The following is a 22,715-nucleotide window of genomic DNA, read 5'->3' on the forward strand; positions in this document are numbered from 1 at the left end:
AAATTTTATCAACGGGAAATGTGCAAACGTGACGCCGGGAAATGTGCAAATGTTCAATTTTGCCGGGATATGTGCAAACCGTTCATTTCACCTATATTATGCATAGATGAAAGAGAAACTCTCAATCAAACCTGCGAATGGATCATTACTACTACCTCTACCACATGTCTTAACCACCACCTGTCTGATTTTCTACATTTTCAGCAGCTTCTTTAAAAATCTACGACGGATTTTCATCAAACTTGGCAGATAGCATGTCTATGGTAGTATGATTTTCATTGATAAAATGACCCCACCCCCTCGTCTCAGCCCCTTTCGAGGGGCTGAGATGGGGGGGGGGCGGTGATAGAATTTTTTTTTTAAAAGAAGATTGAGAAAATTTGGAAAATCTCCCTCCTCACCCTCACCCGACCCAACCCCGATCAGGGCACCCAGCCTGCACCCGCCATAATCAGACATGAGATTTCAATCATTAATGTCTTCACAGCACTAACTTTAATAGTTCTATCTTTTTCGGTTCTACAGGAGATAAAAAAAAGTCCAGAGTTTGGGGACTCTGAGGCTTCAACTCCCCCACCCCCTCTTTGGCGGGGGAGGGGGATCATTTTTACAAATCAAAATCAAGTTAGGTGAAAATCCTTTAAGATTTTTTCAAGAACAAACAGAAAATATGGAAAATCCCCCCCTCCCCCTCACACCCCCCTATCAGGGCACCCCTAGCTGGATCCGTCATCATCAAACCTTAATAACTACAGTATAGTGTCTGCATAGCATTAACGTAGTTCTATCTTTGTTGGTTCGACAGAAGATTAAAAATTCCAGAAATTAGGAATCTTAAGCTTCAGCCCCCCCCCCCCTGAAAGGGGGCTAGGTAGGGGAGTTGAAGCCCCCCCCCCCCCCCCATGGCCTCGTGCCCTGCATCCCTGGATGTGTCATTAATCTTGAACCACTGTCATCAGTGTCTTCATAGCACTACCAAGCTCTATCTTGTTTGGTTATAGAATATACAACGTGTAAGAAGAATTTTGATAAAACCATAGTTCTGGGACTCTGAGGTTCCCCCCTTTTTTTTTGGGGGGGGGGGGGGGGGGGGTATGACTTATCTCAACAAATTGAGATCCCATTGCCATAATGGTGCTTTCTGCCAATTTTGTTGAAAATCTGTCAAGGATCTTAGTAAGAAAATATAAAAGGTGGAGGTTCATGCGCAGTTTTGACATAGAGTTAATCTATCATTATTGTATTGCTAAAGTAAATGGTTTGCACATTTCCCGGCAAAATTGAACTTTTGCACATTTCCCGTCGATGAAATTGGCACATTTCCCAGCGAAACATTTGCACATTTCCTGGCGTTTGCACATTTCCCGGCTCCACAACCCTATTTCAGTAGTGGGTAAGTAGTGATCCACAAGCGGTGTTGAATGAGTATGAGTGTATGAGTGGGCGAAGTTGTGCCTATCAACTTTTGGGTGCGCATGCCCAAGGTCAAAGGTCAAAAGGTGAAGGTCAAATGCTCAAAATTTCACCATTTCCCCATATCTACGTAATGCCTGAAGGTATTTTCTTGAAACTTAGTGTATACATGTACTACCCAATAAAGATTCTCTTGAGAGAGTTTCAGGCTATGAGTTCAAAGGTCAAAGGTCAAGTGAATATGTTAAAATTCACTTTTTTTTTCTCCATATCTCGGAGATGGTTCAAGGTATCTTCATGGAACTTGGTACATATGCATGTACTGACTGGCAGTGATCATCTTGGGAATTTTGGGGTCACGGGGTCAAAGGTCAAGGGTCAACTCCTCAAAATGTCACTTTTTCCCTCATATCCATGCAATGCTTGCATGATTTTCCTTGAAACTGAGTGTATACACATATTACCCCATAGATATTTGCTTGGAAAGGTTTTTGCCAAAAGGTCACAGGTCAAATGAACATGCTAAATTTTAGTTCTTACTCCATATCTCGAAAGTGGCTCAAGGTATCATTATGAAGCTCTGTTCATATTTACGCATATACTACCTGACAGTGGTTCTCTTGGGAATTTCATTATCACAGGGTCATTTTCCCAATCATATGAAACTGTCGTCACGCATTGTCAAGACATACAGTCCTATAGACCTATTGGGAGAAACATGCATCATGGCGGAGGCATACCAGTTGCCATAGCGACATTTCTAGTTGTTTTTGTATCGGGAAATACTGTATTAAAAGTTTGGGGTGCGCCTTATATACGGGTATAAGAGAGTCACAGCAAATTAAAGTTCTGACGTACATGCAAACATACTACCCAATATCATTAGGTCAAACTGGGGCTATATGAGGTCGCACAGCTTGACACATCAACGTCCGCGGTATTCAAATAATCATTTGTAAGGCTTTGGAGTACCATGAGGTGGATTTTGATGTAAGGAGAGTGCAGCTGCGTGGAAAGAGGAACTTTGAACTGGAAACTGTTTATATTAGCACTTACCGATGTAAGCCTCTTTATTTTCTGTGGGTCCATAAACATAATCTGTAACATGTATTCCAGTTTCCCTTACCCTGTACCATAATCAGTCAGTCTGCCACAATAATCCATACATGCTAGCGATGCATGTTGCTGACGTGTGAAATGCATGCACTGTGCTTTTAGCTCGGTTGTGGTGAACCAAGTTCAAGTTCGATATCATTAATGTCTTCTGTGAGCAGAAAACAAATGACAGTTGATCACAAAACTAAAATAGTATCAGAGCAACTTCACAGTTCAGAGATAAAGTCCTTTTGAATTTTGAGAAGTACACTGTAACAAGCAATTGTGCTTAGCATGAGACCATAAGAAGCTTCGGCTTTGAGATTGACACGATTGTGCTGTCAGAAAGCTCTCACCAACTCAAAAATGTGGCTCCAGCATACATGTAATACTAATTGCCACTGTTCAAATTCGCAGAGTACCATCCATGCAATTTACAGGCATGCATACGCTAAATCTAGTATCATTATTTTTCTTTTTACTCATTTTGAACATTTTGCTTCACCTAACAAAAGACACCTGACTGCTAGCAAGTGGTTTGTTCTTTGTTGCAGTGTTATTTATCCCCCATCATTCATGGGATTAGGGCCAGGGAGAGTGCAATCAAAAGAAGGAAGTCTGCTGAGGCAAGTTGTCTCTTACATCAGCAAATAATCACCATCACTGAACACTTTTTTTTTTGTTGACAAGTCCCAGAGTTGGGGAGGCCTCATAAATGGGTGCACCGTATACACGGAACTTTATGGTATACAGTGCATGCAGATTGAAACCGCAGCATGTAGTCTGCCAAGGTGCCAAAGTACCTGCTTAGATGCCTAAGCCCCACTATGAATAAACTGTCTAGGACAGGGTCAAGAGCACTTTAGCAGGGCTGGAACCCTGAACCATGATACACCATACCTTTGTACCTTACCTTTATAGCATGGTAGAGGAACACACTGTGCATGGCTTCACGAATTACTTCCTTGCCACGGAAGGAGAAAGACAGGTTTGAGAGCCCTCCACTTATCCTGCAATGGGGCAATGTGTCCTGTTGTTACAAGCACAAACAATTTCATTTTCAGCTATTATGCATTACAATGCACATATATCTATGAGATGGATATGTCAGTAATTCTTTGGTTCAGTTTAAGGCTTGAGATTGCACACGGCACAATTAAGACTTGTTAAAATGATGCTAGTAGTGAAAAAGACTGACATCACATCATGTAGAGAAAGTTATTCATGTACATGGGTGAATAAATTCATAAAGAGACACTGATAGCAATGTTTGAATATAACAGATATTGGATAAACTCAATTCATGATTCAGAAAATCATTCATTTAATCTACATGTACAACAACTTGTAAATCACTATTTTCTGATATACTCACATCCTAGATTATTATCCATTTGCCAATGTTAAATATTGTACACCTAATCTAGGGGGAATTCCATAATAACAAGATTGTCAGGTCTTGTTCATTTACAATGTTGTATTTTCTTCTGTCTGGACCTTGTGGTATTCACTCAAATGTAGCACACCAATAAATGTACAATGTATGAACATGTTTTGCCATTATAGGGCTACATACATCCGTACGTGTACATACAGTGTGTATAAAAAAAAGGTAATCCAACTTTGGAGGGCTACTATTTCATAGGTGTCAGCCATGGAGAGCACAATGATGGCTTTGAAGAAAGAAGAACTCTTCCTCTTTCCATTGCTATGTAATTCTCCCTATCGCATACAGCCAATATCAAGCAATATCACCTCACGATACCAATATCTAATCGATTGCTTTTGGGACGTACAGTGTGTATACTTTGGTTTTGCGGTTCACCCACGCCACGTCCTTCATCTGTGGATATTTTCCATAATTTTGTCTTTTTGCATCATCAGCCCAGCATAGGGCTGCTTTACAGAAGAATCCCATTTATAAAGTGTAAAGTTACAGATTAAAAAATAATTCTATTATTTGCATGATGATAAGACAGAATTTGATATGATATGTGAATACTAGTACGCTGGCATTCAATGTGCATAAAAGCATACATTTGCACATTGCACGTTCATAGGCAGAAGTTTATATCCCAAGAATTAAAGGTAAAAAAATTAGAGCGCCACACGTGTTCAGATTTGGAGAGCCATATATGAAAGTGAGAATTATGTTGACAAATGTCATGCATGACTGAGCACATGAACTTCAAAGACAACAATGACAAATAACATGTTTTCCAAGTTTGAGTGCTATTGTGGAGCAATGAATGTCTCACTGAATGGATGAGATCTGTCAATGTAAGTGGCCAAATAACTAGGCCAGCCTGTACGAATGCAGGTCTGTGTTTAGGGTTTATTCTGACATTTTATGTCCATAACTTTTCACATGGTCACCTGTCTGATAGCTTGGTCCCTCCGACTAAGGCCAACCCACACAGTCCATTTTTCTCTGTTCATATTCAACTCACGCGTTGTAGCTCGCAGTGACAAACCATATCTTGAATATGAAGAGAGAAAAATGGATAATGGGTCAACCTTCGTGGGAGTGACCAAATTATTGACAGCATGGTCATGTTGAAGGTTATGGACCATAACAGATTAGAATAAACAAATGCAAAGAACAAAAGAACAAAACCTGCAGTCGTGCAGGAAGGCCTGTTAATTTGACCACTTTTATCAACAGATCTAATCCATTCAGTGAAACATCCATTGCTCCTTTACGATAACACTCAAACTTGGAAAAAGTGCAATTTGTCATAACTGTTGTCTTTAAAGGCATAATTTATCCTTTGCAGATGAAACAAAAATCCAGCATTAGTGCTTCAAAATAGTTCTGAAATGCGAGTTAGGGATAGAAACAACCAATGTAAAAATTTGAACCAGTATAATCGATCGTAAGTATTGTTAAATATACATAATGTGATCAATAAGGGAGAAAGGTTCGTGGTGACACCATGTGTATGTAGTCCTTAGCCCGATTGTTGCTTGGCAGAAGAGCCTAGAAAGAGGAGAAATGAAGAGGGAAGCGACATATGGCGTTGTAAGGAGGGCAAAAAGTGAAGAATGGGGGACAATAATGGGCTGGAAGTTGAAGTTGCACTAGTGGAGACTGTAGAGAAAGGAACAGAGAGAGTGGTAAGGAAGAATAGAGTGAGAATCAAGTAAGATGTTTGGACATTGTTAGGAGGAGAAAGATGAAATGGAAGGGAAGAGAGAAGAGTTAAAGTCGTGAAAATCATGGAGATGGGAGAGAGAAGTGAAGATTCATGAAACCAAGAGAAGAACAAAGTCGGCGAACAATGTGGTTACCTAAAGACTTTTGTGACCGAAATGTTTAATAGCTGGTTTACGCATTCGAATCAATAAAAAAATCAATGTAAAATGACACATGGGGTTTTCATCACATTACAAATTGTGATAAATCAGAGATGAAGTGCTAAGACACAATGGTATCTTCTGTGATGATAGTCTGTAGTTAGTACCACATAGGTATACATCACAAATCACTTTGTCTCATTGGCAATGACCTTGAAAATGCAGCTGAAAATCACACACAAAAAAACCAAATTGGTCAATTTTCTGTAACCATAATGGTGTTAAAGTGTGTTTACATCGATTTTTAGTTGTTTGCCATTTTTGTATTAAAGGTGATTTTAAGCTGAAAACTGCAAATCATGTTCCACTTTCATTTTATTTTAAGCTACAAATAATATTTCAAGTGATCTCTAGATCTTCTGACTTTGACATTGTTCTGAAAATAGCTGTGAATTCCTTATTATCAGCATATTCCCAACACACAACAGCATTGGTTGATTTGACATGGATTGACCCACAGATACACATATGACCTTGTTAATTTTTTCCAGATGCCATGAAAATTGCCTAAGTTTTTCCTTTATTTGAAAAGGATGACCCTGCTGAAGTAAAAACCATCCCTCTATTTCCTTGCTTCCTGTGTAAGCCAAAATTCTTGAAAAATTAGTTAATGATCTTTATTTCAATTCCTTATTGATAATCTTCTTAATTCAAATCAATTTGGTTTCAGGATGGGTTACTCAACCCAGTACGCTTCAATACAATCATGTGATGAAATTATAAACACTTTGTCTAACAAAGAACATATTATTGGAGGCTTTTGATACAAGTGGTCATCAAATTTTAATTTACAAATTATCTAAATAAGGTATAAGAGGCATAGTTCTTTCCTGGTTCAGAAGTTCATCTTTTTAATTGTAAAAAGTTTGCTTTTCAGTCTAAAACGTCTTATTCCAGTATTACCTGTGGTGTGCCCCAGGGTTCTATCCTTGGACCTATTCTTTTTTTGATATCTCCTACACTTCATATTATTTGGAGATGACACAAACATTTTATTCAAGCAAAATACTGTTAATGTATAAATACTCTCATCAACACTCTGAATACCGAACTGTCAAAGGTGTCATTGTGGTTCAAGTGCAATGAGTTATCTTTGAACGTTGACAAAACCTGTTTTATGCACTTTAAGAGCCCTCAATCTCTTACCAATCATGATATAGATATTTTTATTGATAATGTACTTATGAGTGAAAAGAAATCTACAAAGTTTCTAGACGATATTCTTGATTCAACTTTGACTTGGAATGAACATGTTCAAAGAATATATACTTCGATTTCATTAAAGCAATTGGTATTCTTTTTAGGTTCAAACCAATTTTGACAAAAAAATGTTCTTGCTTTAAAACATACTTCAGATTCCCCTAGGTTAACACGTAAAGAATAGTTAGGTCCTACAGATTTAACTCACCAAAGCCAGATTCTCCTTGTATCAGATCTCGCTACAATGAGATTCCTCTGGACCATTTTAAACATCCAATTTCTTTCAATCAACAGATTTAGACAGCAGCTACTGTTAATTGATATGAACAGCTCATTGTATTAAACCTTGAGTTCACTCTTGTCATTACTTTAATAATTCTGGTAGCCTCTATGAAGTTGATTCCATATTCGTTGTGTTCCTCCATCCCTGTTGCTATGGTGAGGATGTTGGGGTCAAAGATGATGTCATTGGGGTCAAAGCCAACTTCCTGTACCAGCAGATGGTATGAGCGAGTGCAGATCTCCACTTTCCTGTCGATCTCCGTTGCCTGTTATTAAACAGATTGACAACACAAGATATCCACTCTTGAAAACAATAGAAAAAGAGAAGCTCAAGGGAACTGTAACAAAAAACAAGAAAAATGGCTTGATATTCAGAAATATTAAAAGGCAAATTGCACATATCATTTGGACAGCTAAGCCCAGTAGATTACATATAATGTTTCAGAACATGAAAACTTCTCTAAAAGACTGAGAGATGGTACTGTAATGTCACACACTGTGCTCTACAGTTCACAAGAAATAGATGAAGAAATCTGCCTGAAGAAAATCTCTGCCTTCAAATGAAGCATGCCCCAATTCTCATTTCAAGGCAATTAATATTCAGACTTCAATGAATTGACAAAAACTATGTAAATGAACAGAGAACATGACTGTTGGAAATTACTTTAAATTGCTCAAAGCAGCATTTAGCTTCAGCTTTTACAGACATCTGACATTAAGCATAAATATGAAAACAGCTGTGGTGTGTCATTATAAGAGCAAGAATCTATTCCTCTGATGTTACCCAGTCGCAGTGGATGGGTACAATTAACTCGCCGTTTTCATTCGGGGTCATCCCACGAGACCGACACCCAAGAATCATACGGTCCACGAGACCGACATCGGAAATAGGTCCTTGAGTCATACAGCCCAAGAGTTATACGGCTCACAAGTCATACAGCCCATGAGTTCGACACTACGCACAAAAGACTCACAAGACCGACACTAAGCAAAGAAAGCCCACGAGACCGACAGTACACAATAAAGGCTCATGAGACCGACAGTACGCAAAAGAGGCTCACGAGACTGACACTAAGCAAAGAAGGCTCACGAGACCGACACTAGACAAAGAAGGCCCACAAGACCGACACTAGGCAAAGAAGGCCCACAAGACCGACACTAGGCAAAGAAAGCCCACGAGACCGACACTAGGCAAAGAAGGCTAACGAGATCGACAGGATGAACAGCGCCATCTACATGTCAATTACCTGTACAGGGTGTTCCATGAAGGGGAAAATTACATGCTGGCGGGTGCAATTTCATCACGCTATCGAGCGAGAGATTGTAACTAACTGAACAACACCATCTACATATCAACAATATCGAGTAACTATGTATTTCTACACATGTAGCTTTTAGAGGGCAGTTATGTCACGCTACGTAGAGCGACATTGTTACCAATTTATCTTTTTGAAATAAAAAATGTAACTAATTTATCGCTTTTTAAGAAACAAAATTGTCCTCTTTATGAGGACCCCTCCTCAAAAAATGTATGAAAAAAAAGTAATAGAGGACAAGAAGGATGTATGGTTTGATTTTTGATGCTATCGTGGCATTTTTAATAGGCTTTCCCAATTTCTAGATGGACGGTGGACAGGATGTTTCGTTTTTTTCGCCTTTTTCTTTCTCACTTCACTAGTTAAGTATTCCTTATTAGATACCCATCCTCCTGCTTATAACCGCCTGCTTAGAGTTCATTTTTCAATTTTTCCTGTAACTATAATGAATGATATTTCAAAGAATGAAAATGTTTTATATCGCAACGATTCACCTCGATTTGTGGCTTGTATTGGTACAATTATTCTCCTCAACACGGTACATTTTTCATGAAATAGAATAGCTGTCTTCATCGATGCATCTTCTCTTTCCGAATCCTTAAAGCTACCTTAATAGACAATTATATCATTTTCTGTGAATTTGTACTAAATCAGCACCTTTGCTGATTACTCCCCTTCCATTTCATGTAAAGCAAGTGTGCACTGCAACATTGACCATTTTGTGAAATATTTTCTTGTAAATTACATTTCACACCTGGGTATTATTCTAGTTGGTTGATCTGAAAGTCCACATTATTTTATTTTATTATCTTAACAGGTGTATACTGGTATATGTTTTGTGGAAAGGGAAACGATTGTGTTCTGGCATTTTTGAAATTAATGTTGAAACATCTCATGCACTTTTAATACTGAGTTTTGTTTAATTTTCACAAACACTCAAACATGCAAACACAATTAAAAATCTTGAACAGTTCAGAGGGTGAGGGAGGGCAATTGACGGGGTAATCCCCTAGCAACTCTCCTTTTCCATCTCTCATATCTTCCTTATGCCATTATCTGGACACCCTATACAATTAATTAGTCCATAGGTGGCGCTGTTCATCCTGTCGGTCTCGTGGGCCTTCTTTGCCTAGTGTCGGTCTCGTGAGCCTCTTTTGCTTAGGCTGTATAGCTCGTGGGCTTATTTTACTTGATGTCGAACTCATGGGCTTTATTTACTCAGTGTCGAACTCGTGGGCTGTATAACTAGTGGGGTGTATGACTTGTGGGCTGTATGACTCGTGGGTGTCGGTCTCGTGACGTGCACCCTTTCATTCTACCATGACCTGGCTTTCCCCCTGAATGAACGCGCTGGGTACAAGAAACCACTGGGAAAGTGTTGCAGCAAAATTGCTTTAGACGCACTATTAGTTCATACTAATGATTTTCACTTTTTTGAATAGGAAAAACCTCATTCTGTCTTATCACAGTAGTTAAATAATGATGAAAAAAATATTTTTAAAAATGGAACAAAACTACTTTTAGCGCGTAACATTTTGTCTGATATCGTCGCTAAAATTTCACATTTTCACTGCATGAACAACAAAAATCTTACAAGTGTGTTATCAAGAATGTACAAGGAGTATTTCCTTAATAAATCCTTAAAGACACCCAGTCGCGAGGATACATGGACATATTTCAGCCGCGGGCGGCAGCACGTAAACTCGCTTCCGAAGTTGCTACGAAGCGAAATGTGTGTGTGCGCAAGACATCCCTAAAGCAATGTATCGCGCTATAGATCTCGATTGCTCGCTTGATTGATCTGAGCGTGGGGAGTACGTTTTGTGTAATGTGAATTGAATGTATGGTATACTGTATGTACTGTGTGATGCAATGTTCGCATGAGCTAGTAGCTAGCTGCCTATACTTAGTACGACTACGCCTTCTCTTCATCGCACCGTCGATCGTCGTCACTGTCAACTACACTGTAATCGTCAGATCAGATCAGACTAGTGAGTGCAGACCACATTATAGATAGGGTGGCCATCATGGACGATGACACATCGTCATGGGTAGCGGATATTACCGCCGAGTTGTCTATTCTGAATGCGGACGATTGGGTTGGAGACCCTGTGTCATGTACTTGCCCTGGCGTGTGTAAATTCAGGACGGGGAAGCGACTGTGCCCGTGCAGGGCCAACGGCCACAGTTGCACTGCACAGTGTACCTGTGGCCGTGGTAGAAGGGGGCCGTGCACCAACCGACATACCGTTTCATCATCTTCGGTAAATATATCTAAAATCTATATCTAATCAATACCAGAATCAAATCACACTAACAGTGGCAATAGCTATATTTGCTCATTAGTAATTTGTCTTGATGAATATCCTATTGAAATGTTTGCTTCACTGGTTGTAGCAGAATACATTGAACAGAAACTGTCACTGTCAGTGTCAGAAACTAAACACTAAACAGAGAACAAGGCTGTAAATACATTGTAAGTGTAACTGTGAGTGTTTATAGCAAATTGTTTATACTAGAAGTCTATATACTAACTAGCCTAACAGTAAAATATTGATGTTAAAGTGTAACTCACTTGTAAGTTGTACTGTAACATTTTATGAGTTTGTACAAGGTCCAAGGACATAAACTTTATTTGTGAAATTGTACATGTAACTGTTCATTGTATTTGTGACAACCCAGGGTCCCAGGGCTGCCAACTCTCACACATTGAGCGTGAGACTCACGCTCACTCAAGCAATTCAACCAGTTTTGACTGTCTCACTCTGATTAACAGCATCTCATGCTAAACCCCCCAAATGGAAAGTACAATTGTACCTACATGAATACAAAAATAAATATATCTCTAAATTCTCTGATATTCCGAATATCGATAGGCCCAAGGCACCAAGCCCAAAAATTCGAGATTTTCCCGCGTGGGTGTAAACTTTAAGCTTAACCAATAATAATCATTTTTGGTTCACGCGCAAAGACGAGCTGTTGTGTTACGATTGGTTTCTACCTATGCCACGTGAGCGTAGCTTGTACTTTTGGCAAATTACTAGACTAGTACAGTACATGTATGGCTATGACGTGTGCTTTACATCGCTTTACGTACACTGACAGTGTACGTAGTACATACAATTGTACGTACGTACGGCCGCACAGCAGGCCACCAGGCACCAGCCAGGAGGTCGCTCCGCTCCCTCGCAGCGTCTTAGCCAAACTCTCACTCAAGGTTGGCAACCCTGCAGTATCGTAGCCTCGCCTGCATGGTTTCTGCTAGGTTCAATCAACTTCAAACATAGTCTTTGCATTGGTCAAACTATCTAGTAGTATATGGTTACACTTTGTAGGTCCTACAATGTACAGGCATATTTCAGTGAATTGATGTTTGTCCTTATTCGTATTTACAAAAGTGAGATCATGACAACATGCTTCTTATCATAAGTTTTAATGCTCCAAACCTAAGATAGCAGTGAAAAACTGTGTTCATGTACAGCTGTATGCCTGTAGCTGTACAGCTATAGGCCTAGTCCATACATTTGTACACATTTTTCTCAAACAATTGCTGATTTGCAGTATTGAGGGAGAACTAGACAGGCTACGGTACTGTAGGCGAGTAGCTTGGTCGCATTTGTTGTAAAGTTACTATAAAGACTTGTAAGTTAATTACTGAATGCATGCTGCTGCAGGCTGCTGCCATATCTTGGTAGGAGTGTGGTACAGTATTTAGCGTGAGTTATGCCATTGCCCATGGGTTATGGCTTAACATGGTCATGATTGCGAGCATGTGCATTTAAGTGTTGAAATGTTTTCATCTAAATCATGAATTATGATCCTGTATCTGTGTAAGGATGTAAGATGCAAACGTACACATGTATACAGCATTCTTCATTATACATACACTGTAATACCACATGTATTCGTGCATAAACATGTAATGAATTATTAGTCCAAAAAGATATAGTTCTATGTTATAAAGAAAACCACTGAATTATTGAGAGTGGAGAAAACCAAAAAGCAAAATATTCATTGTGAGCCAGTCAGAGTAAAGAAAAAGAAATGTGTGTGTTTAAAAAAAATGAGGTATCTGTCATACTAGGTGTTGAAATACTGTAAGAGATTAAAATTGTCTGGCTGTACATACTGCCTGCTGTGAAAGTCAAATTCTCATAAAGGCATTCTCCTTAGACATCACTTGAGATTACATCTTAATCCATGCACATGTTTGAACTGACAAAATTGTTATCATTCAACCAAATTTAAAGATTTTAGGAGCTTATTAAATTTGTCATGATGCTGTAAAATATTTCTTTATGAAACATCCTCTGACTTCGAAATGAAACAACATACATGTGTGCACATGAATTATTCACACACATTTGCATGCATACAGTTTAGATATCATAAATCATAAAAGTTTGTTACTTGTTACTCTACATTTGTCTTTGACTTTCAGAACTTAAATTGTACCATCACTTCCATTAGCTCAAAATCCTCAAATTCTATCGTAATCCAATGTTAAGTTTAATTAAATATACCTAATGAAAGTGGCAGTGGCTCCATCATAAATTCTAACAAGTAACAATTGATGCAACTGACATTTGAATATAGTGCATAGCCCTGGAAGTAATTGAGTTTGACTTTTTATGTTGAACAAACCAAAGTTGTATATTTTGTTTATATGACACTTCACAGGATGACTCTGATGATGAACCGCTTGCCAAACTACGGAGACCAAATGCACCCTCACAGCCAAGTCCAGTCACTGATCTGCATTCAGAAACTGTGAAGGTAATTTAATTCTGTGCTGTCTGTGCAAAAAATGAATTTTTTATAAGTTCTATAGAGTTGATAAGTGCTCAAAGAAAATGTTCATTATTATTACCACCATTATTATTCTCTTTTTCATTTTTTTTTAAAATTTCATTTTGTACTTTCTTTGCGCTTTTTCCATTTGCAGGCCCTTTTATTCCCAATTGATTCCTTCCTCTGGTCGGAGTCTCTTTTATACAGCCTTTTTCCACCTACACATACACACACTAGGTTTTTTTTTTTAAATACATGTGCATACTTGTGCTTATTATGCCCTGCCTGCTTTTCTACGTACATGTATACAATTTTCTCTCCGCTAGTTTTTCACATATGCTGTATTTTATTTCTTTTATCAATATCATTTTTTCATTACTGTTATGTCATTGTCATTATTGTGTGTGTATATACTTTGATATGTTTGATTACTTCCTTTTGTTGCCTCCTCCTGGTACACCATTAGGGCTCACTGTTTGCTCAGCCCCCCCCCCCCCCTTCCCTTGACTGCTGCTTTTTTCACTCTTTCCAGTTCTTTATCCTTCTGGTGTTCCTTATCTTCTTTGTTTAATGTTACCTCCCTATTCATCCTTTCCTTCAATTGTTAACCTCTTGATCCTCACGATCATTACTGACCCTCCTCTGCCTTTTGTCTGTCCACTCTCCTTTGCCTTTTGTCTGTCCACTCTCCTCTGCCTTTTGTCTGTCCACCCTCCTGCTCTAATCCCCCTCCCTTTACCTGTTGGGCTCCTTGCCCATGACCTCCCACCCTCTCCTTTGGTTTCTTCGTTCTGTGTACCCAGCCTGTCCCTGTCTGTTCTTGTTTTGTGAAGTCCTTACTGGTGATTGCTTTCCCTGCTTGTTTGTCATTTTGCCTCTGACAAAGATTCTGCTAGGATTGAAAGCTTAGGCCCCTTTTGACTCCAAAGAAAATGTGGTTAGATTCCCAACAAATTCTGCCTCAAGTTCTACTGAAATGTATTAGACTGAAGAAAGCTGATTTCATGTTTGTCGTCAGTGCCTGCATGAAATTTAACTCCCACACCCCCCCCCCCAAAAAAAATGCAACAACAAGCAAACAAACAACAATTTTGAAAGAAAACTACCACATATCTATTCATCCAAAGTAAGCAATTTTTCTGTTCATTGCTGTGTGGTGGCTCATTTGACATGTGTCCATACCTAAGCAAGTATAGTTATGTTCATTGATTCTGACTCTTTGCAGTCTTGCCTTTTGCAAACACTGTTTCCCAGTATCTGAAACTTCAAATTGTATATATATTTTTTACATTTTCTATTAATAATGAACAAATTACTTGATAACCTACCCATGAGATCATGAAATTAAAGCCAGATGAGATGAAAAAAAATATTCTAAAACCCTCATTAAAATAAGAAATTATTACAACCTGTTAATGTGTATTACACTTGTACTGTAGTTGCTTTTTTTTATTGATGATCACTCTTTTCATTAATAATCAGCATTCAGATAAAATCCTGTCCATTGTATACAAGAACAAGTTTAGTGCCTGCATTTAATTTTTTCAGCGTACCAAAACATACAAATATAATTTCTAATATTCAAGCCACATTTGTGCATTATTCATCAATGCACGCTTTTTCTTTCAATAGAGATTTGTAGAGGGATTGGAGAGAAAGGAGCTGGAGAAGGTGACCTGCAACATCCTCTGTCGGTTCCCAGAGATCTATGCAGATGCAGTGGCATCACTCCAACCCATGGAGGACATGCCAAGCAACGGCCAGGCGCCGCCATGGTGCATCTGTGGCAATTGTAGGAACATGCACACAGAAATGGAAAACAAGTGTTGCCGCCTTCGTCGCTGCATTACCAGTGAGCAGCACTTCATGGACACAGTCCTGAATGGAAGTGTTCTGGCTGCCTGCATGGTAGCCAGTAACGATCATTTCCCCCAGGACATCCCTAGAAGCAATGATAGCTATAGGCACTATGCGTACCGTCAATATACATACATCACACATAGGCGTTTGCGTGCAGGGAACCGCAGAGTTTGTCCATCATGTGTTGTTCTTCGAATAAGGCGTGCATACCCCTCACCAACCAATGTCTACAGAGGTTTCGTAAATGGAATTCATGACTAATTCATCATATGGGCAATTCCACGGTAACTGACATTATGTGTAGGGATTTTCATGAAATTGTTTACGTTGTAGTTTTGTAAATGAAAGCACCTGGGGCTTGCAATTGGCATTGCTGAATGAGTTCATGAGAATGAAAAAATAGGTGGAAAGTTTTTCTCTCAAACTGCATTTCTTCTCACATAGCAAGTGAAAATGTGTAGGTAACTGACGTTACGGAAAAAGGACATGGGAAATTATGGTGTAGATTTAAATGGAAATATCTCATGTCCCTGACTTCTAGCCTTTATGTGTTTAATATGGCAATACACCTAGGTTCTTAGGAACAGGTGTGCAAAATAATGTGCACTTTAGATATTTCCTTTTAGCACCATGCCAATTTCAGTGAAGGCATGGCGGTAACTGATGTTGCGCTTACATTTGCCATAGGGTTTTCACATGCAAAATCATGATTGGGAATAGTTTTGTGATATTTTATAATTCTGACCTTTCAGAATGATTTGTTTGATATGGCATCATGCCTTGGTTCATCAATTATAAATACACAAATGAAATGAAACATTAGTCCATTTTCTTTGTGTTCTATGAAAACTTAAAGGTAAACATGTCAGTAACTGACATTACGTAACTGACGTTACACATACTTTTGCATTGGGGTTTACAGAGAACAAATTTATTTAACAGGTTATTATACTGCTGCAGTATACCAGTAACAATCCCAGGCAATTACTTAGCACAAATTAAAACAAAATCTAAAGATACAAATGGGGTGGGCCCTTAGGGGGCAACCCCCCCCCCCCATGTCATAGAACAGTTGGGCATAAATAATGTAATGTAATAAAGTAATATAACTGTTTTTCTCTTCCTTTTCACTGATGTATCAAGGCTTGCAAATACATCCCAGATACCAAGAAATACACATTGTACGACTTTGCAACGAAAAAATCCATTCAAGATCAATATAAACAAATCTTCCTGTTCATGATTTAAATTATCATGTATTACAAAATGTCCTTGCATGAATGAAATAAAGTAATCAACAAATATGAAAAAAAAAAATTAACCCTAGAATCACCTCTCACTTTGAGCAACATCAATGTTGAACATTGAGCAACATTTAATCTTTGACTTCCCATATGTATTGAAATGGCCTTAAGTCAAAAAATTTGCCTCAGTTATAATTACTGTCATGGTAACTGACGTTACATACTCATGTATGATGTTTCGGTAACTGACGTTACACATTTTGAAGTGTTCATTTTGACTCTCCAGTATGCCAAGTATCCTTATTTCTGGTATTAAAAGAAAGGCATATAGGCATACATTAGAAATCCCAAGTTACATCATACAGCTCACTTTCTTTGACGAATAAAGTTAAAAATTCCTTGTTTTTGGTAACTGACGTTACATCCATCATTGTCAAACTAATTAAAAGTTTTTATAAAATTCTTTAAAGCGACCAGCTTTTTTTTCCATCATGTGGTAAAAGACGTCTCTGGTAACTGCATACATATAAAAGATTGCTGTTTAGAGTACTAGTAAAGTGGATATACAGAGAGTAAGTTATGTGACAATCCTCTCTTTTTACCATTGAGTTATAGGCATATTTTGGCAGCCATTTTGAAAATCGAAATGGCCGCTTTTATTGAAAAACATAATGATTCTTAAAACTTCAACTCAAGTATTGTCTGAAAATGTATGGTGTCTGAAACAAATATCATTTTGAATTTTTGGCACCTGTGTCCTATATACCATGGAATTGCCCATATACAGTAGTTCATAAACTCTGAAGCTTGGCCTTGTACCTACATGTCTGTATGTATATGTGACCGTGCACCACAAAACGAACAAAAAGTCGCTCCTCTTGATTTCATGTGAGGAGTCAAGAAAGGTGAAATGGGTCAACCAAGTCAATTTTGAGTTTTCCATATTTTCTGAAAGAGCTATTCTTCTTCTACATTATTGTTGAGTTTGGGATCATAAAGTGAATGTGAAAGTGCATTTTCAGTAGTGTTTCTACAACCCTTTTTTGTAAAGTAGTTACATCAGGTACATGTCTTAGAGGTCCCATTTCATTTCTTGATAACCCTTTGCAAATTCTTCACTTTCAACTTGGATAACTTTTGACAGGATAAATTGAGTTCCTAACCCCCTAGGGATGCTACCTGCCAAGTTTGGTGAAAATGGGTCGTGGGGTTCTCAAGAAGAAGATGAAAATGTACAATTTAGGCCCCATTAGAATCCCCCCCACCCCCCCCCCTCCCTCCCCTGGGTCACAAGGGGGCACCCCTGATTCTGCCACGAACAAACTTGAAACTACAGTCATCAATGAACTACTGTAACTCATAGTGTTAACTTAGCTCTATCACTTCTGGTTCTAGAGAAGAAGATTTTTACAGATTCCTTAATTTTGGGGGGTTTGGGCCCCCTGGGGGCCCCCTGGGTGGGGCATGGTGCCCATTTTAACAAATTGAGTTCCTAACCCCCTAGGGATGCTACCTGCCAAGTTTGATGAAAATCGGTCTTGGGGTTTTCAAGAAGAAGATGAAAATGTAAAAAGTTTACAGACAACGCACGCCGGACGCCGGACGAAGGGCGATCGCAATAGCTCACTTGAGCCTTTGGCTCAGGTGAGCTTAAAATCCATGTCTGGCAACTTTTTGTATGTTTTGTGGTGCAGGGTCACATATTGCAATTGAGCAGATTTTGTTTTCATAGTTTTTTCTTCAGTTTTTTATATTACTGTAATATAATTCATACACTTGCCACTGTCATACATCTCCAATGACTGTTTTGATATGTGTGTGTAAGAAGTGCAATGAGTAAAATATATCATGTTTTTTTTTTACTTGCCAGATTGTGTTAATACAGAGTATAGTAATATAAATTTGTTGTGTGGAAAAACAAAAGCAAAAAGCTCTCATAGACTTGCCATTGTCATAATCTCTTCTGACCATTCCGGTTCATGTATGAAAAGTGCAGAGAGAAATAATTTTATGTTTTGTTTACTTGCCAGATAGTGCTTTTGATATTAACTCTTTATGTGCCATGGTGGAAACCCCCTGTGTGCCACGTTATTCTGAGACACGAAGGTAGTCATGCTTTGAGAAAGAATTTTGTTTTTCCGATCTGCATAACTTCTACAAATTTCTGCTAAGATGGGCATAATAGTAGGCAAAGTCAAAGAGGAATGGCAAGCTTTGTTATGATATAAATTGTATGACAAATCTATTTTCAATTCTTCTTTTGAATGACCAGTTTCTACATTACTGTAAAGGCATGACTTTTGCACATAAAACCGTGACAGAAACTTAGAATGTACAAGCAAATGTAGTTGGGAACATCGCTTGATAGTTGACCATTACATATAATGCAAGTCATATATAAGAGGAACAAAAGCACGAGAAACGCATTGTGCCGCGGGATTAGCAGTAATAAGCGGTTTATCGATCGGTCTTGGCGGCTTTGTTTGTTGAGCAGAATATGCGAAGTTGGCACGTCGTCGACTGAGCCGGACATGCGAACGTGGCACATAAAGAGTTAATGAGTTATGTGTGCCAAAAAAAAAGAAGAAAGAATGCATTCGTAGACTTGCTGCCATCTTACATCATCCTTCAACCATTCTGATACGAGTATAAAAAGTTTATTAAATGAGTAAAGAAATGTCGCATACACTTTACGAAAAGTGGAGTAGTGTGTGTGAAAAATAAAACTTCCATTTATTTAAAATCTAACAGCCAGTTGCTTCTAAATTGTCGATTTTGTCGACAGTGTAGTCATGATTGACCAGATTTTGTTTTCAAAGTTTTTTCTTCAGTTTTTATATTACACTTGCCACTGTCATACATCTGCAATGACTGTTCTGATATGTGTTTAAAAAGTGCAATAAGTAAAATACAGCTGTATATTGTTTTTTGTTTTTTTTTTTACTTGCCAGATTGTGTACCAGTAATAAAGTGTAGTGATATAATGCATTGTGTGAAAAACAAAAACAAAAAGCTTTCGTAGACTTGCCACTGTCATAATCTCTATTGACCATTCCGATATATGTATGAAAAGTGCAAAGAGAGAAAAAGTTATGTTTTGTTTACTTGCCAGATAGTGCTTTTGATATCAATGAGTTGTGTATGAAAAAAAGAAATATGCATTCAAAGACTTGCTGCCATTATTCATTATCCTTCAACCATTCTGATACGAGTATAAAAAGTAAAAAGTTTATTAAACAAATTACAAAAAGTCAAGTTTTGTGTGTGTGTGTGTGTGGAATATAAAACTTGCATTTTTAAAAATCTAACAGTCGGTTGCTTCTAGATTGTAGACTTGTTAGATCATTACAAGTTCCCCTAGAGCCAATAATATACTGCCCATTTTTTTTTGTTTGTTTGTTCTACATGTAAACGGTTATGCAATTGTAGGATATTCTGATAACCCCATCTATGCACAAAATTCACATTTTGGTAGTCTAACTCATGAATTGAGAGTAGTCAAGAATGAGAAAATTTCATCTTTTATTTGAGCCTAACCAGTCCCACACATGAGTCAAATGCAGATTATCTTTATGAGAAATATCAAGACAGCCTTCATTTGGCAATGCTTTTGATGTTCTGATGATTAAAAATCCACTATTTCATATGCAGATTGACAGTGTTTAATTGAAAAGCATCGCAAAATTTGTTTCTATTGTAATGCAGGACACCTCAAGCGTCATTTTAAGTAATTGCGCAAAAATGTTGACAGTTTGAACGATGCAATATGGATTTACACCTTATGAAAATGAACCATTTGCATCGATGAGAGTTTCATACATTTGTATAATTTCCACTGCCATTTTTTTCCCTTTCATGTGTATTCAGTGATGTAAAAAGACTCAAGAATTAGAAATGCCATGCCTTGATTTCAATACGAGTACTTGCCAGATAACCATATCGGTAAGGCGTGACAGATTTAATATAGCGAGCGTTCGGCCGCGTGGGGAATGCTCGCGTTCCTCCTTTTGTTAGGGGACGCCCCTATTCCTCCTGCGTGCAGAATGGGGGGTTTAATCCCTCTATTCATCAGCCTAATGAGGGCGTTCCTTGGACGCAACAGAACGGGCTTGCTCACAAGTCGCATTCATGGCGTTCCTCTCCGCTTTAGGAACGCAAGGATTATCCCAACCACGTGCTTTCCGCGCACGGCTTCACCTTTGAAAAGAACAATTTGCGCCGGCAAGTGCACAATTCACGGTGGACGCCAGAATTCCACATCGTTCTTGCAAGTTAAAATAAATCGCGTGGCAAAAACGAGTGAGAGAAATCGCGCACTTCAGACAGTTAAACGATTGCGACTCCACATGCTCGCATACGCTACGGAGTAACATTGCACGAGTTCGCAAAATTCTCACGACTCGCAGTTTCCAAGCGTCATGAACAGGATTGGTATTCCAAAAGTTTTGCCAAAGTTTTGCGATTATTCACAAGCAATAATTCACAAGCGAGAAGTTGCATTCTGGTTTACTTTTCGATGACATTAGTCAAGGCTCAACACTTACGGGGCCACCAAAAACGCGCGTCGGGCCACCGAAATTTCAGAAATGAAGATTATGGTACGATCGGGCCACCAAAAAAGTCGGATGTTTGCCTTTACTTTCGAAAATGAACAGCGGTAACAATCGGCTCCGTAAGATGCTAAAATAGATGTCAGATGTTTACTCTTAATTTTGGAAATGAATAACGGTAATATTCGACTCCGTATGATACTAAAATAAATGTCGGATGTTTGCTTATACTTTGGGAAATTAATAACGGTAAGAGTCAGCTCCGTACGGTGCTTAAATTAATGTCAGATAATTGATTTTGCCTTCGGAAATGAATAAGGATAACATTCGGCTCCGGAAGATGGTGAAATAATTGCCGAATGTTTGCTTTGACGTTCAGAAATGAATAATAATGATATTCAACTCTGTATGATGATAAAATAAATTTCTGATGTTTGCTTTTATGTTCGAAAGTAAATAGCAATAACATTCAGCTCCGAAAGATGCTAAAATAAATGTCGAATGTTTCCTTTGACGTTCGGAAATGAATCAGAGTAATATTCAATTCCGTATGGTGATTAAATAAATGTCGGATATTTGCTTTACTTTCGAAAGTAAATAGCAATCACATTCGGCTCCAGAAGATGCCAGAATAAATGTCAGATAATTGCTTTTACTTTTGGAAGTGAATAGCAGTAACATTCTGCTCAATACCATGCTAAAACAAATGTCGGATTTGTTATTCCACACTGCTCGATTGATTAAAAAAAAACTGTTACGATTCGCTAAAGTTTGTTATTATGCTGATGGTTCGCTTTTCTTTTTTATATAAGTTTCGAAATTTCGGACGTTATATAGCTGATACGAAAACGAAGTTTCTTACCACGAATATGATAATTTCTTTACAGATAAACGACCCACCTTTTTTTCCATTTTCGGATGAATGAACCATCTGAATATTTTTTTTTTCCCCGGAATGATGAATATCGTGCAAAGAAGTAAACGATGTCACGTTCAGAAATAAACCCATATATTCCCGTCACAGGAAAAGATTCGGCGTTTTTAATTTTCTTTTAGCCAAAAATGACATAAGTTTCGTACCATGCACGTAATTCATTTTCACATTTACGAACCTTCGGAATAATGCCACAAATGGTATTAACGAGCCCTAATACAATTTTGGATTAACACATTACATAAGGCATATCAAATTTGCGTGTTTTGCGGGTTAAGCAAAAAGAACCATCGGATTTACGAACCTTATTCTTCTTTCGGAATAATGAACATAAGGCAAAGGAAATAACGATGCCATAATAGGAATTCAAATTATTTTCTTGCCTCAAAGATTTTCCATACTTATTTTCCGAGCTACTAACCCCCAATGCCAGACTAAAAATCCGAAAATTAAATAAGCTCTGCTTTCTGATGTTTTGTTAATCCCAGAAATTAAAAGGAACAAGTTGTGTTATTCGTTTTCAGAGTAACGTAATTAATTTAATATCCCGATAAATGCACCCTTAGAATCACAAAATTCGTGCGGTTTCGGATTAATGAATCGTATTTATTTTTCACATTAACGAATATCAATACGGCAGAGGGAATTTTCGAGAATATTATAGCGAATCTTA

General features: G+C 38.2%; 1 protein-coding gene across 1 annotated transcript in view; it reads right to left on the reverse strand.

The window, feature by feature from the left end:
* The window catches only part of LOC139733128 (methionine synthase-like), a gene marked incomplete at its 3' end in the record, with an annotated part of 224,478 nt that overhangs the window by 73,948 nt on the left and 127,815 nt on the right, over positions 1-22,715 (reverse strand). Inside the window, 2 exon segments of the mRNA XM_071643969.1 lie at positions 3,422-3,538; positions 7,434-7,613. Coding sequence (XP_071500070.1) covers positions 3,422-3,538; positions 7,434-7,613 — 297 coding nt within the window.

The sequence above is a fragment of the Diadema antillarum genome, unplaced genomic scaffold (assembly GCF_040938485.1).
Source record: "Diadema antillarum isolate AM-2024a unplaced genomic scaffold, OU_Dant_1.0 seq00000461_RagTag, whole genome shotgun sequence".
NCBI classification, from domain to species: Eukaryota; Metazoa; Echinodermata; class Echinoidea; order Diadematoida; family Diadematidae; genus Diadema; species Diadema antillarum.